Source organism: Lampris incognitus, chromosome 15, assembly GCF_029633865.1.
Source record: "Lampris incognitus isolate fLamInc1 chromosome 15, fLamInc1.hap2, whole genome shotgun sequence".
Classification (NCBI taxonomy): domain Eukaryota; kingdom Metazoa; phylum Chordata; class Actinopteri; order Lampriformes; family Lampridae; genus Lampris; species Lampris incognitus.
In genome coordinates, this window is record NC_079225.1 from 6,757,645 (window position 1) to 6,771,465 (window position 13,821).

The window sequence follows — 13,821 nt, forward strand, 5'->3', positions numbered from 1 at the left end:
GGGCTGGTGTTGCCTGAACCAGTCAATCTCGTCTTCTCTTTAAAAGGACTGCGCGCTGTGCTTTGAGTGCACTGTATATTTGGTGAAGGCAGCAAAGGGAGTGCAGTCTGGAGCCTTCCACACTGAAAACACACAACACACAGACAAAGACTAGAGGAGTGCATTCAGTAGAGTGCAGATCTCCGCCAAGCATACGTAGCTTCCCCTCTCCGGTGTTCGAACGTGGGAACAAACCAACCCTTTTTTCACCTACCGGGAGAAGGGAAACACACACACACACACACACACACACACACAGAAAAACCAGTGTTTGTCCTGCCATTAATGTGACTTTTATGCAGTGCCCAAGTTGATTGGAAGGGGAAGGATAAAAAAAAAGTTTTTGATATGCAGTGCTCGCCTGTCAGTGTATGGATGTGCAGCCACCTAGGTGGACCCTCGCACGAAAGCGACCAAGTCTGAAATGAAATGACAGAGATCAGGCTGTCATCATTTCAAAGCTTTTATTGAAAGACTTCAAATGTGTTTAACTGTCATGGTTTTCCTGATCAGTCAGTCAGTCAGTCAGTCAGTCAGTCAGTCAGTCAGTCAGTCAGTCAGTCAATCAATCAATCAGTCAATCAATCAATCAATCAGTCAATCAGTCAATCAATCAATCAAGTCGCATTTTATATAGTGCTTTTCTAGCTGCAACAGCCACTCAAAGTGCTTTACATTTCTGGTCAAATCTGAACGTCAGACACCTGTTACAATAGAACATAAGCTGTTTTCTATTCCCCGGGCGCTGCACAGCAGCTGCCCACTGGTCCTAGCTACACAGCTAGGATGGGTTAAATGCAGAGGAAGAATTTCCCCATGGGGATCAATAAAGTAGTAAAAAGTAAAAGTAAAAAGAGTTTTCTGTAGTTGCTACCTATTTCGTATGCATAAGTCCACCAAAATGTGATTTACAGCAGTTAATTTATTCACTCGTGTATTACAAACAGATGTGACACGGGCCGTTTGAGACTACTGACATTAAGCAGACCAGTGACAGACCTTAGTCGGTGTGCAGATAATGGATTGTCGACAGCAGTGGAATGGTCACTAGAAAGTACAAAGTTATTTTGCTGCTCCTAACATGACCATTTCCATTTTTACCACATGGGAATGAATCAGAGCCTCTGAACAGCACACAGGCTTTGCTGTCAACACGGCCGAATGGGTCTCCATGGTAACTGTTCCAATAGATTTCATCATTTCAGCATATGCCAGGCTAACCACGTGCATAGAAATCAGTTGTCACTCAACAAGTCAAACAGACTGACGAATGGATTACTGATATAAAATGAATGAAGGTGAATGGCTGCTCTGCTGATTGACTTTCATTCATAAAACAACAGTAAGAAAACATAGCTCAGCCATGGGAAATGTTTTATTGTAGCTAGTGAGATGATTTCTAGCTGTGACTGTGATTAATCCTACTCTTGAAACTGTGTATTTATAGTGGAGTTTTAACATTGGAGTCTAAGGCATTTCCGCGTGGCAGCAGGGTGAATAAGGTGAATTATTTTTGGTTCATCCAGTGTTCCTCCAGGTCTCCTGTACTGAGATAAGCAGTGACTGATTTGCTGGCTTGCGAAATACGATTGACTTCTCATTTACGTCGAAGACTCATGCCCGAATCCATAATGTTTTGGTTTGGATACTGTCGCTGCCCGATCAGACTCAACCGTAGATGTGAGTAGCGCATGCGCATGGTTGACTCAGATCAGGCAGTGACAGAAAGCAGTGTTGGTTGAGCGAGCTGGAGAGTGAATGAAGAGAGGGATCAGTGATATGGAGAACAAACATTTTTCTAAGATTTTGAATCACCACAACCACTGGAGGATCTTCATCATACAGTCATAACTGTGAACAAAAAATTAAGGTTTATAGGTCCAGTAGTTTACGAGAATAGTTGCAGACACACACACACACACACACACACACACACCGTCATCACTGGCGGTCACTCAGGTTGAGTATGACTGATCCTTCTGGGTCCTTACGCATCTTCAGGTGGGCATAGAGGCCGATCCTGGAGCTGCATATTTTGGGTCAACGTGATTAAGGGTGTGAAGGAGTGGTTTGGATGTGGTTTGGGCCTTCCTGATGCCTCGCTCCTTTCTGAGTTTGCACTTGTTTTCAGCAGCATGGTGGAGGTCATGGTTATAGTGTGCGGCACCCTCACAGACAGACAGTCTCCAGGCATCCCTGTTTGTTGCTGCTTGTTCCCAGGTGTTAAGGTTGATGCCAAACCTTTTGATGTGGGCCTTGATGTTATCTTTATATTGCATCTTTTGTCCTCCTGGGGTACACCGTCTTGTAATGAGCTGAGTAAAGGACTTGTTTCGAGAGGCGAAAGTCAGACATGTGGAGGACATGGCCAGTCCATCTCAGCTGATGTTGTGCAACGATGGCAGTTATAGTAGGCATGTTGGCCTCCTCGAGAACCCTTAACTTGGTGCGCTTATTCTCCCAGCTGATCTTAAGACTCTTCCTGAGACATCGCTGTTGGTATGCCCCAAGTTCCTTCAGGTGCCTGCGATACGTAGTCCATGTTTCTGGCCCATACAGTAGGGTGGGCAGCAATATCACTTTGTACACCAGAATTTTTGCTCTGGCCCAAAGGTCGCAGTTTTCAAAAACCCCTTTTCTCTCTCTTGAGAAGGCCCAGCTGGCACTAATGGGATGATAGTGTATTTCGACGTCAATGTTTGCTTTGGAGGAGAGAAGGCTGCCAAGATATGGGAACTGTTCCACGTTTTCAAGTCTGGTGTTGTCTACAGAGATGGATGGGGGCAGAGCAGGCATATTTCTGTTGGGTGGGGGTTGGTAGATGATACCGGTCTTTTTTATGTTAATGGCAGGATGAAGCTGCTTGTATGCCTTTGCAAAGGCGTCCAGTATGCTCTGTAGTTCCTCTTCTACGAGGGACACTAAGGCGTTGTCATCGGCATACTGCAGCTCTATGATGGATGTGGTGGTCGTTTTACCTTTAGCCCTGAATCTTAATGTTCAGAAGATTACTATCAGTTCTGCACATCATTTTGACTCCCTGAGGCAGATTGGGACCCGTGAGGTGGAGGATGGTGGCAATGAAGATGGAACAGGGTTGAGTCAATGACACAGCCTTGTTTAACACTGGAACCACCAAGGCCGTCATTTTGATGGTTTTGGATTTTCAAAGTTGAATAACTTTGTGAAATAAAAAGATACAGACCTGCCGCTCCGTGAGTGCTCCCAAAATTGCATATATTTGCATTAAAATGAGTTTTAGATCAATTACACACAAATAAAAAGTTATGATATGCTCTACCTCAAACAACCATGGACGGTCAACATGACCGTCTCGTAATTTGCGCGTGATAGTGTGCGTCCTGTCACTAGTTATGATGTGTGTTGGTTGCATCATTTCCTTCACGAAGTTCATTGCTCTGTCCTAGAAGCACACTAGGACACACTAGTCTAATAGTCTAAACTTGATTTTTGATTATTGCCAACATGTCTGGTTACAGACGCTGTTACAGACGCACCATGACTACCACTGAGGCTTTGCAGTACTTACAGGTGTTGGACAGCGGCCATTTTAAATTGTTTGAAAAATAGTATTAAAGTTGTTAAAATGTTAATTTTGGTGTCCGTTAGTGTTCTCCCAATTGTATCCAGCCAATCAACCCAATCATCCGAGCTGTCCTGGTCACTGCTCCACCCCCTCTGCTAATCTGGGGAGGGCTGCAAACTACCACGTGTCCCCTCCGATACATGTGGAGTCACCAGCTGCTTCTTTTCACCTGACAGTGAGGAGTTTCACCAGGGGGATGTAGCATGTGGGAGGATCACGCTATTCCCCTCAGTTCCCCCTCCCCCCTGAACAGGTGCCCCGGGCGATCAGAGGAGGCGCTACTGCAGTGACCAGGACACATACCCACATCCGGCTCCCCACCTGCAGACATGGCCAATTGTGTCTGTAGGGACACCTGACCAAGCGGGAGTTAACACAGGGATTCGAACCTGCGATCCTCGTGTTGCAAGGCAATGGAATAGACCGATATGCTACTCGGATGCCCAATTGGGTATTTCTCTTGACAGAATATAAGTTCCGGTTGTTGTTTGGGGCTGTTTCAATATTTATTTTCAGTTCTTTTTTATATTTCACATTTTATAGGCCTTGTTACTTTTATTAGATTAGCAATATGTATTTCCTGTTTTGTTTTTCAGGCAATATTTTCACTTTTTCAATGTTGCTATTCAAGTTCGACCATGTCTCTCTGAAGTTTAAATTGTTTAAAAATAGTATTATAGTTGTTAAAATGTTAATTTTGGTGTCAGTCATTTCCTAACAGACATACTAACTTATATAATGCATTAATATTTCAATTGGGTATTTGTCTTGACAGAATGTAGAGTTTAAAAACCAGCTGACATTTTGACGGTCCATGGTCGTTTCAGGTAGGAGTGAAATCGCGATCATTCTAGTGTTAATGCCTGTGTGGACCTTGAAGGACTCTGTCTCATCTCCATAACTGCTAAGTACTCTAGCTCAGCGTTTCTCAAACCTCTCCTGTAGGACCACTTGTCCTCTGCATGTTTTAGATCTCTCCCTGCTCCAACACAGCTGATTCAGTTGATCAACACGTTATGAGCTCCCGAAGCTGCCTAATAACAAAACTGATGATTTAAATCAGCTGTGGTGGAGCAGGGAGAGATCTAAAACATGCAGGACAAGTGGTCCTCCAGGAGAAGTTTGAGAAACGCTGCTCTCGCTGACATATTGTCATGTAGTAATGTAGTACTCTGATATATTCGTCAGAGCAGCTTATTTTTGACAGAGCTAGCCAGAGGACCTGGCAGTTTATGGAATCAACGTCTTCGGTTAAGTCTATAAAAGCCATGTGCAATGGTTGATTCTGTTCCTGGGCTTTTTCTTGGAGTTGGCGAGCAGTAAAAATAATGTCCATGGTGCCTGTCTTCGAATGAAAACCGCTCTGGGATTCTGGCAGAATTTCCTCTGATATTGGGAGGAAAAAGGCAGTATCATGATGACATCAAAGAATGGCTTAGTCTGAAAATATCGGAGGCAACAAGATCAGCTCAGGACAGAGAACTGGAGGAGATTTGTTTGGCAAGCATGTCATCCTGATGGTGCTGGCAATCCTCGCTAATGAGGAAGCCGTGAAGAAGAGACAATAATTAAACGATTATAAGTTGTGCAGGGATTTCTGCTTTTTCCCATATTTTTAGTAGCAGGGTATGGATATGTCTTGAGGAGTGTAGGTCCACCTGCCCGCAGTACTTCTGCTGGTGTTCCATTATGACCAGCAACCTTGTTAATTTTCATTTTCATGATGGCATCTTGGACTTCTCTTAGACTAGGTGGTACTGCCATGTCCTCCTCTTTAGGTTGTTGAAGGACATCCATCTCAGGGCCAGAGTCCTGGTTTAAAAGGTCCTGGTAGTGCTCTTTCCACCTCTCTTTGATTGACTCATTGTCTGTGAGCATTTTTGTGAGTATCATGGAGCAAAGGGGGGTTGGTGGTTGGTGGCCAGTGCCTTCCCAGACAGCAGTGGAATGAGTCGGCATGCCCACTCACTCTCTGGCCATTTCCACGTTTTGCCAAAGCACTCAAAACGTAGCAAAACGTAAGGAACAATGTCCTCACCCATCTGATATTGTAGAATTTTTGGCTCAGTACAGTGCCTCCACTCTGGCCTTGGCTGGTCAGGTCTGCTGCTCGAGTATTGAAGCTGGAGAGAGGGCACCTCTGATGGTGCGTCCTGACCAGGCTGTTGGTGTTGGCCGTTCAAGTCTGGGGCTGGATGCTGTCACTGTGCTTGGCGTTGTGGCAGTGATTGGCAGGTTCGGAGCAGACGGTGCTTGGGCAACATGTTGACGGGGCAGCGTGGCAGGTTGAGGCGCAACCTGTTAGTCAGTGGAAGAGAGGCCCGTAGGCCTCGAATCTCTGTCAACAGGCTCTCCTCTCTCCTTTGCTGTGCTACCACAAAGTCTTTCACCATTGTCAGTAGTACTCCCCCTGGTCCACCTGTCAACGCAGAGATTGCAGGAGCTGCTGGGGGCACCCTGGTCCTGTCCTCCTACTCGTCTTCCTCTGATGATGATGATGATGATGAAGGCACTGTCTTCCAAGCCGGGTCTGCACTGGTGGTTTCCGTCTCCTCATGCTGCTCTCACTGCTGGGAACGCAGTCCTGTACGCCGCCTTGGAAGGCAGGTTATCCTCTTCCAACTAGCTGTCCCATTCCTGACACCATATGTCATGGGGTTCTATTTCATCCATCCATCCATCCATTAGTGGTGGAAACCCACGCAGACACGGGGAGAACATGCAAACTCCACACAGAGGGCGACCCGGGACGACCCACCAAGGTTGGACTACCCTGGGGCTTGAACCCAGGACCTTCTTGCTTTGAGGCGGCCACGCTAACCACTGTGCCACCGTGCTGCCTGGTTCTATTTCAAACTCCTCAAAAATTGGAAAAACACAGACATAGTCAGAAAATGATGATGTGATCTATTATGCTGTCCTCCCAGGATTCAGACAGTGAGAATATTTACAAAAAAGTGCAAAAACACGAAAAGCAGAAAAACAAATACTCTATACACAGGATTGCAAAATATTATAAAAGAGGAGTTCCTCAATAACTCAACTATCACTTCACTGGAGGTCAGATAGCCTGTCCCACATGGAGCCCTACGGGGAAATTACATTTTATATCATAATGGGGAGGGAAAGGGGAGTTTTACCTCACATAGGAAAAGCGGACCTGATCAATAACATTTCTGATGTACTTTCTGTTATAGCATTTTTGTTAATGTTGAACAAGTGTACAACGTTTCACTCTCAGCTTGTTAGTTTTCGCTAGCAAAAGGGAAGTCACAGGGAAGGCACAGCAGCGGCTTTACTTTCTAAGGACACTGAGGAGAGCTAATTTGTCCCAGCCGCTTCTGGTGTCCTTCTATCACTGCTCCATAGAGAGCATCCTCACTCATGGCATCTTAGTGTGGTGTGCCAGCTGCACTGTGGCTGACAGAAAGCTCTGCAGAGTGATGACGTCAGCACAGAAAACCACTGGCACACAGCTGCCTTCACTTGAGGACACATAGAGCCCGCTGCCTACGTCGGACCACAAACATAATCAAGGACTCATCTCACCCAGGCAACCACCTTTTCTCTCTGCTGCCCTCTGGGGGGCGCTATAGGTTTTTCAAGACCCGTACATCCAGACTTTTGAACAGTTTCTACCAGGGTGCCATTAAAGAACTGAACTCTCTTAACCAGCCCAAAGGTTGCAATAATATTCTGAAACTGTGCAATAACACCTGTACATTTGGCATGTGCAAAAAAATATGCTGACTCGGGTTAGTGCAACGCACACTATTTATCTAGTGTAACGGATATTACACTTATTTTTACATTTACACTTATGTTGACTGTGCTGCAGATGTGTGTCTGTTTGTATTTTGACTACTTGTATATATTTTATTTTGTACCACTGGGGAGTTGCACTTAATTTTTGTTGTACAGCTGTGCAATGACAAATAAAGGCATTCGTTCATTCATTCATTCATTCATTCATTCATTCATTCATTCGTTCATTTGTTTGTTCATTTGTTCGTTCGTTCATTCATTCAAGTCATTTTCATTACATACTAGTTCTGAGGTATTTAACCAGCCAGTCATTACACATATGTTAAAAACTGTAAAAAGTGGATGTTCCTTTGTCTCTAGCTGATACCAGATGTCAGCATATTCTGGCTGCCCCTGCATCCTGCTGCAAACTCCCACAGCGGAGCAACATGGTCACTGGCAACTTGAGATTCTAGCTATGTTGATTTATGCTCCATTACGTGAATAAGTCAACTATGTTTTTCAGTGATTTACTAAAGCATTTGTGTGTGTGTGTGTGTGTGTGTGTGTGTATCTAGTGTTCGTCTGAATGAGAGGAGGCAGAGAAGAGTTGAAGACAACAAGAAGCTCGCCTACTTGATCGACTTAAAGACGATTGCTATCGGTAAGGGTTCGTGTGTATGTATTAATGTTTGCTTGCATGTGCAGTACCATGTTCTTCCATGGGCAAGATCATGGCAGAAATGTTGGGGCATCAACATGACTGTAAATCCAGTGTTTGTCTGACCAAGGCTCTGCTAATGATAACACTAAGCTTGGTATTCAGGCAAGCTTGAAAATATAGTCCCTCACTCTCCCCATTACTAGATTTTTTTTTTCCACTGGAAAACATCTTTTGCCTTTAGCAGACTTTCTACCTTTTCCCTGGAGCTCTTGTTTGTTACCAAAGGATTTTTAACAGTTGAGGATTCATACACGATTGATGTATTGATTAGGTTAATTACTTTCTAATAATATTACTACTACTACTACTACTACTACTTTTGACTTCTTCCGTTAGGGGTCCCCACAGCAGATCATCCGTTTCCATCTCTTCCTGTCCTCTGCATCTTCCTCTGTCACACCAGCCACCTGCATGTCCTCTCTCACCGCATCCATAAACCCCCTCTTTGGCCTTCCTCTTCTCCTCTTCCCTGGCAGCTCCATATTCAGCGTCCGTCTCCCAATATACCCAGCATCTCTCCTCCACACATGTCCAAACCATCTCAATCTTGTCTCTCTTGCTTTGTCTCCAAACCGTCCAACCAGAGCTGTTCCTCTAATATACTTATTTCTAATCCTGTCCTTCTTCATCACTCCCAGTGAAAATGTTATCATCTTCACCCCTGCCACCTCCAGCTCCGCCTCCTGTCTTTTCATCAGTGCCACTGTCTCCAAACCATACAACATAGCTGGTCTCACAACCATCTTGTAAACCTTCTCTTTAACTCTTGCTGGGACCCTTCTGTCGCAAATCACTCCTGACACTCTTCTCCACCCACTCAGAAGAGAGTGGATGGGTCTCTTCTTCACCTCTCTTCTGCACTCCCCATTACTTTGGACAGTTGACCCCAAGTATTTAAACTCATCCACCTTCGTCACCTCTACTCCTTGCATCCTCACCATTCCGCTGTCCTCTCTCTCATTCACGCATAGGTATTCTGTCTTGCTCCTACTGACTTTCATTCATCTTCTCTCCAGTGCATACTTCCACCTATCCAGGCTCTCCTCAACCTGCACCCTGCTCTCACTACAGATCACAATGTCTATTGTGAATATTGGTAATAATACACGTTATTTAATGGCACCATTCATGACACTCAAGGTCACCTTGCATCATATACAGTAAACAACGAGGCAGTAAGAAACATCAGTACAATCAACAATAGACTACACAGTAAACGATAGAGCATCACTCAGCAAGGAGTTAAATCAAGATGTAGTAGATGCAGTTGATGCAGTTAAAGTGAGTAAGGTAGTTTAAAAAGATGGTTTTAAGAGCAGTTTTGAATTCTGGAATGGAGTCCAGTACACGGATGTGATGGGGAAGGCAGTTCCAGAGTGTGGGTGCAGCACAGGAGAAAGCCCTGACACCCGTTGTGCTGAGGTTGATGGCTGGTAGTGCCAATAGACCTGCTGATGAAGGCCACAGGGAGCGAGGATGAGTGTAAGGTAAATGTATTTGTATACCACATTTCAGTATCAAGGCAATTCAACACTTTATAGACGTCATAATGAACAGTAAGATTGTTTTTTTGCCACCTGCGTTCAGCTTTACGACACTCTTTTTTCCCCTATACTGACCAGCGTGGCACATCTCCATGGAGATCTTTTCGATCAGCTTCACGTTAGTGGTTGCAGTGGCATGGATGATGTCTGTGATTTTGCAATTAAAATGTTCTACAAGCTCATTGACTGAGGCCCAAGAGAGGGCGGGTATGGAAAAGAAAACCTGAATGAACATTTCACTGGTGCTTTCAGTGATGTGCCATTTGTGATTCAGATTCAGACAATGTTATTTATCCCAGAAGGGCAGTTCAGTTCCACAATCTACCCAGACCATACACAATCTACCCAGACCATACACAACTCACAGACAAGTGGCCATCAGCAGTGTGTCAGAGACAACAGACAGATCAATCAGTACATGGGAAAGAGATGCACCCCGGCACCCTCGTGTGATTACCTCTGTCTTAGCATGTGTGTGCACGGAGATAGTACTCCCAAAGACAACACAGGAACGATCAGAGAGAGCAACGTCAGTCACCACAACCTGAGAAGTGTTCAGACCCTAGGAGATAAATAATGAAGTCCAGAGTGTGGCCCTTGTTGTGTGTGGGCTCCGTCACATGCTGAGTCAGTCCATAGTTATCAAGAACACAGCACAGTTCTTTAGGTCCTCTGTCCTGGGGGTTGTCAGCATGGATGTTTAAAGCACCAGCAAGAACTACACTGTCAAATTCAATACAGATTATAGACAACAGCTCAGGGAAGTCCTCAGAAAAGTTTGCATTCTGTTCAGGTGGCCTGTAGCTATTTAGAAATATAATTTGAGAAGAGGACTTCAGCTGAAGAGCCACATATTCAAAAGAAGCAACATTTCCATTAGATATCTTTTTGCATTGGAGAAAATCATTAAACAAAATGATGACTCCACTTCCCTTCTTATGCTGTGTGGATTCTCTCACACAACTGAAGCAGGCAGGGGTTGACTCAGTAAGACCAGCTGCCCTGTTGTCCTAGTCTGACCAAGGTTCAGCTAAAAACACAACATTGAGATTGTGCTTGATGATAAAATTATTGATTAAAATGTTTTTCCTGGGGTGTCCGGGTCGCATAGCGTCTATTCCTATTCTGTTGGTTTTCTGTCTCAATGAATTTACCAACCACTGTTCTGCCGACGAGATTATCGAGTATAGATTACAGAGTATAGATTATGACGAATTGATGATTTAATTGATTATGGCTAATGACTATTGCAAACTGTTCTCCTCTCTAACATGTCTTTTCTCTCGCTCTGAATGATGTCTTCTCTTTTCTCTTTTTCTGTGTTTGAATGGTGTCATGTGAGTCTCTCTTGCATGCATGTGCAGTCGGTTCTCCTCCCAGGTCTCCATGGTGATGGTGGTCACCATTTGGATGCTGCCTGCCCTTCCACTCCTCACATAAGTTTTTCTTTTATTACATGATGATACTGGTCGCGTGGCTTGGGTGCTGGACTGCTCCGTTGGCATGTGGACACTGCTTGGCATCCTGTGCATCATGTTCTTCATAAATGTGATGTCCATTATAATTCTGTTCTCCTCTTTCAATGTTGTATTATGTAAACTGCGTGAACACAACATCCATTGCACGCTGTCCGTCTTGGGAGAGAGATCCCTCCTCTGTTGTTCTCCCTGAGGTTTCTTCCTGTTTTTTCTCCCTGTTAAAGGAGTTTTTTAGGGAGTTGTTCCTTATCCGATGGGAGGGTCTAAGGACAGGATGTTGTGTTGCTGTTAAGCCCACTGAGGCACATTTGTAATTTGTGATATCGGGCTATACAAATAAAATTGATTTGATTTGATTTGATTCCTGTTGCCTGCCAACATGGGGATCGCCGGATCGAATCCCCGTGTTACCTCTGGCTTGGTCAGGCGTCTCTACTGCGGGTGGGAAGTCGGATGTGGGTATGTGTCTTGGTCGCTGCACTAGCGCCTCCTCTGGTTGGTCAGGGCACCTGTTTGCGGGGAGGGGGAACTGGGGTGAATAGCGTGATCCTCCCACGTGCTACGTCCCCCTGGTGAAACGCCTCACTGTCAAGTGAAAAGAAGCGGCTGGTGACTCCACATGTATTGGAGGAGCCATGTGGTAGTCTGCAGCCCTCCCTGGATCAGCAGAGTGGGTGGAGCAGCGACCGGGATGGCTTGGAAGAGTGGGGTAATTGGCCAGATACAATTGGGGAAAAAAAGGAGACAAAAAGCCCCCCCAAAAAATATTTTTCCTACCAAAGACCTAATGTTTAGTAAAGCTAAGTTTTCTGTGTGAAGAGTATTTTTGCGCCAGGCTGTGGGTGCTGGCGTACGACTGGAGTCAGATTACATAAAGTAGCCTTGTGCATGAGGACTCTTTGTTCTTCCTGAAGCGGCTCAAAACAGGAAGTGCAGACCTTGGAGTTGCTCCTCGCTGTCTGAGGTGGGCTGTATCAGCGGCAATGGGTCCACACTCAGTAAGCAGAGGGAGACATGAGCTGAAGGGGACGGGTAGTGGGGTGAGGACCCAGTTGGTCCTAGTAGTCAGCATGCCCTGTAAAGCCGACTCCAGGGAGATTGCCCTTGGTTTGTTTGGATAAGCGGGAACATTTGGTGCCATAGTAGTATCTCATTGATCCCTTTTATCTGCATCCTTAGCTGGTGTGAGACATCTCTGGGAGATGATCCATGTTGTTGTCCTTGTTTTCCTTGGTAGGAAAGATTGCTCTACTTTTCCCAGCTTTTCCTCACTCAAATACCAGCAGTGAGGGGCTGGAGGCCATAGGCTAAGTTGGCAGTAAGCGTGTGGACCCCACCCTGTTTAAATGAACCCCGTCCATTCTGAAACAGTTTCGTTGCTCCCAAAACAGGTTGAAGCTGTCAGTAAAGCTCAGTGTTTGAGCAATGCAAGTGGCAAGTGGCTAAAACGTTCAGTTCCTTTCCTTAAAGCGGGAATTTGACCTGACACAAACATCTGAGCTGGGACTTGTTGTAAAATGTCCATTAGGTGTATGAAGTCCCTTTTTAACATCTCTGAGCCATGTGTCATTCCAGGACGAGTGTCATTTGCTCCAACATGCACAATAAGCGTGTCCGTGCCCGGATGGTCGAATGACACTTGGGGCAGTATTTGGACGATGTCACTAACCGTAGCATTGGGTAGACAGACACTTTTCAAAACTTTGCTTTTAACATCTCTTGTTATATGGTCACTTGCCAGCAGAGCTGCCGTTGGTTTGATGTCTTGTTTAGCATGATTAACCTCTTTTTCGAATGCCCAGTGCATGTTCTGCTGTGATGCTGTCTTTTTTGATGATGTCACATTAGCTTTAGCAGCTACTGATCTGTTGTTTACCTCCAGGTGCCACCAAGCGCCTCAAGGGCTTAGCAGAGACCCATGCAGCCCATGGGTTGGGCTGCATGGGTCTCTGCATTAGCTTCTGAGCTAGTGGTGCTAATGCTAGCTGTGGTATTATCATTATGCTCAATGACAGGCAGCTCATCCAAAAATAAACATGTTCCCCATCTGAACCTCTGATGAGACATTAGTGGAACGCTGCTTGTTGTGACTGACCTTTTTTTTCTTTTAAGACCCCTCCCTTCTCTCCCCCCCAATTGTACTTGGCCATTTACCCTACTTTCCAAGCGGTTCTGGTTGCTGCTATACCCCCCCTGCTGATCTGGGGTGGGCTGCAGACTACCACATGCCTCTACATGTGGAGTCGCCAGCCTCTTCTTTTCATCTGACAGTGAGGAGTTTCACCAGCGGAACGTAGCGTGTGGGAAGATCACGCTATTCCCCCAGTTCCCCCTCCCACCTGAACAGGTGCCCTGACCAACCAGAGGAGGCGCTAGTGCTGTGACCAGGACACATACCCACATCCGGCTTCCCACCTGCAGACACGGCCAATTGTGTCTGTGGGGATGCCCGACCAAGCTGGAGGTAACACGGGGATTTGAACCAGTGATCCCCATGTTGGTAGGCAACGGAATAGACTGCTATGCCACCCGGGCACCCATGTCTGACTCGTCTTTTACCCCGTACAACATCTGTCCAGAGCTCAGGGTTTGACACTGCGGGGGTAGAACAGGTCTTTGGTCTTGTTCACTGGTTTAGCCAATAGCAACATGTCCAGATCCGTTGTGGTGGTGTTCTCAAGCGGG

At 45.6% G+C, this 13,821-nt stretch overlaps 1 protein-coding gene across 1 annotated transcript in view; it reads left to right on the forward strand.

The window, feature by feature from the left end:
* Nucleotides 1-13,821, forward strand: part of ift172 (intraflagellar transport 172) — a 182,858-nt gene that overhangs the window by 13,197 nt on the left and 155,840 nt on the right. Inside the window, exon 14 of the mRNA XM_056294524.1 lies at nt 7,969-8,054. Coding sequence (XP_056150499.1) covers nt 7,969-8,054 — 86 coding nt within the window. The remainder of the gene's footprint in view (nt 1-7,968; nt 8,055-13,821) is intronic.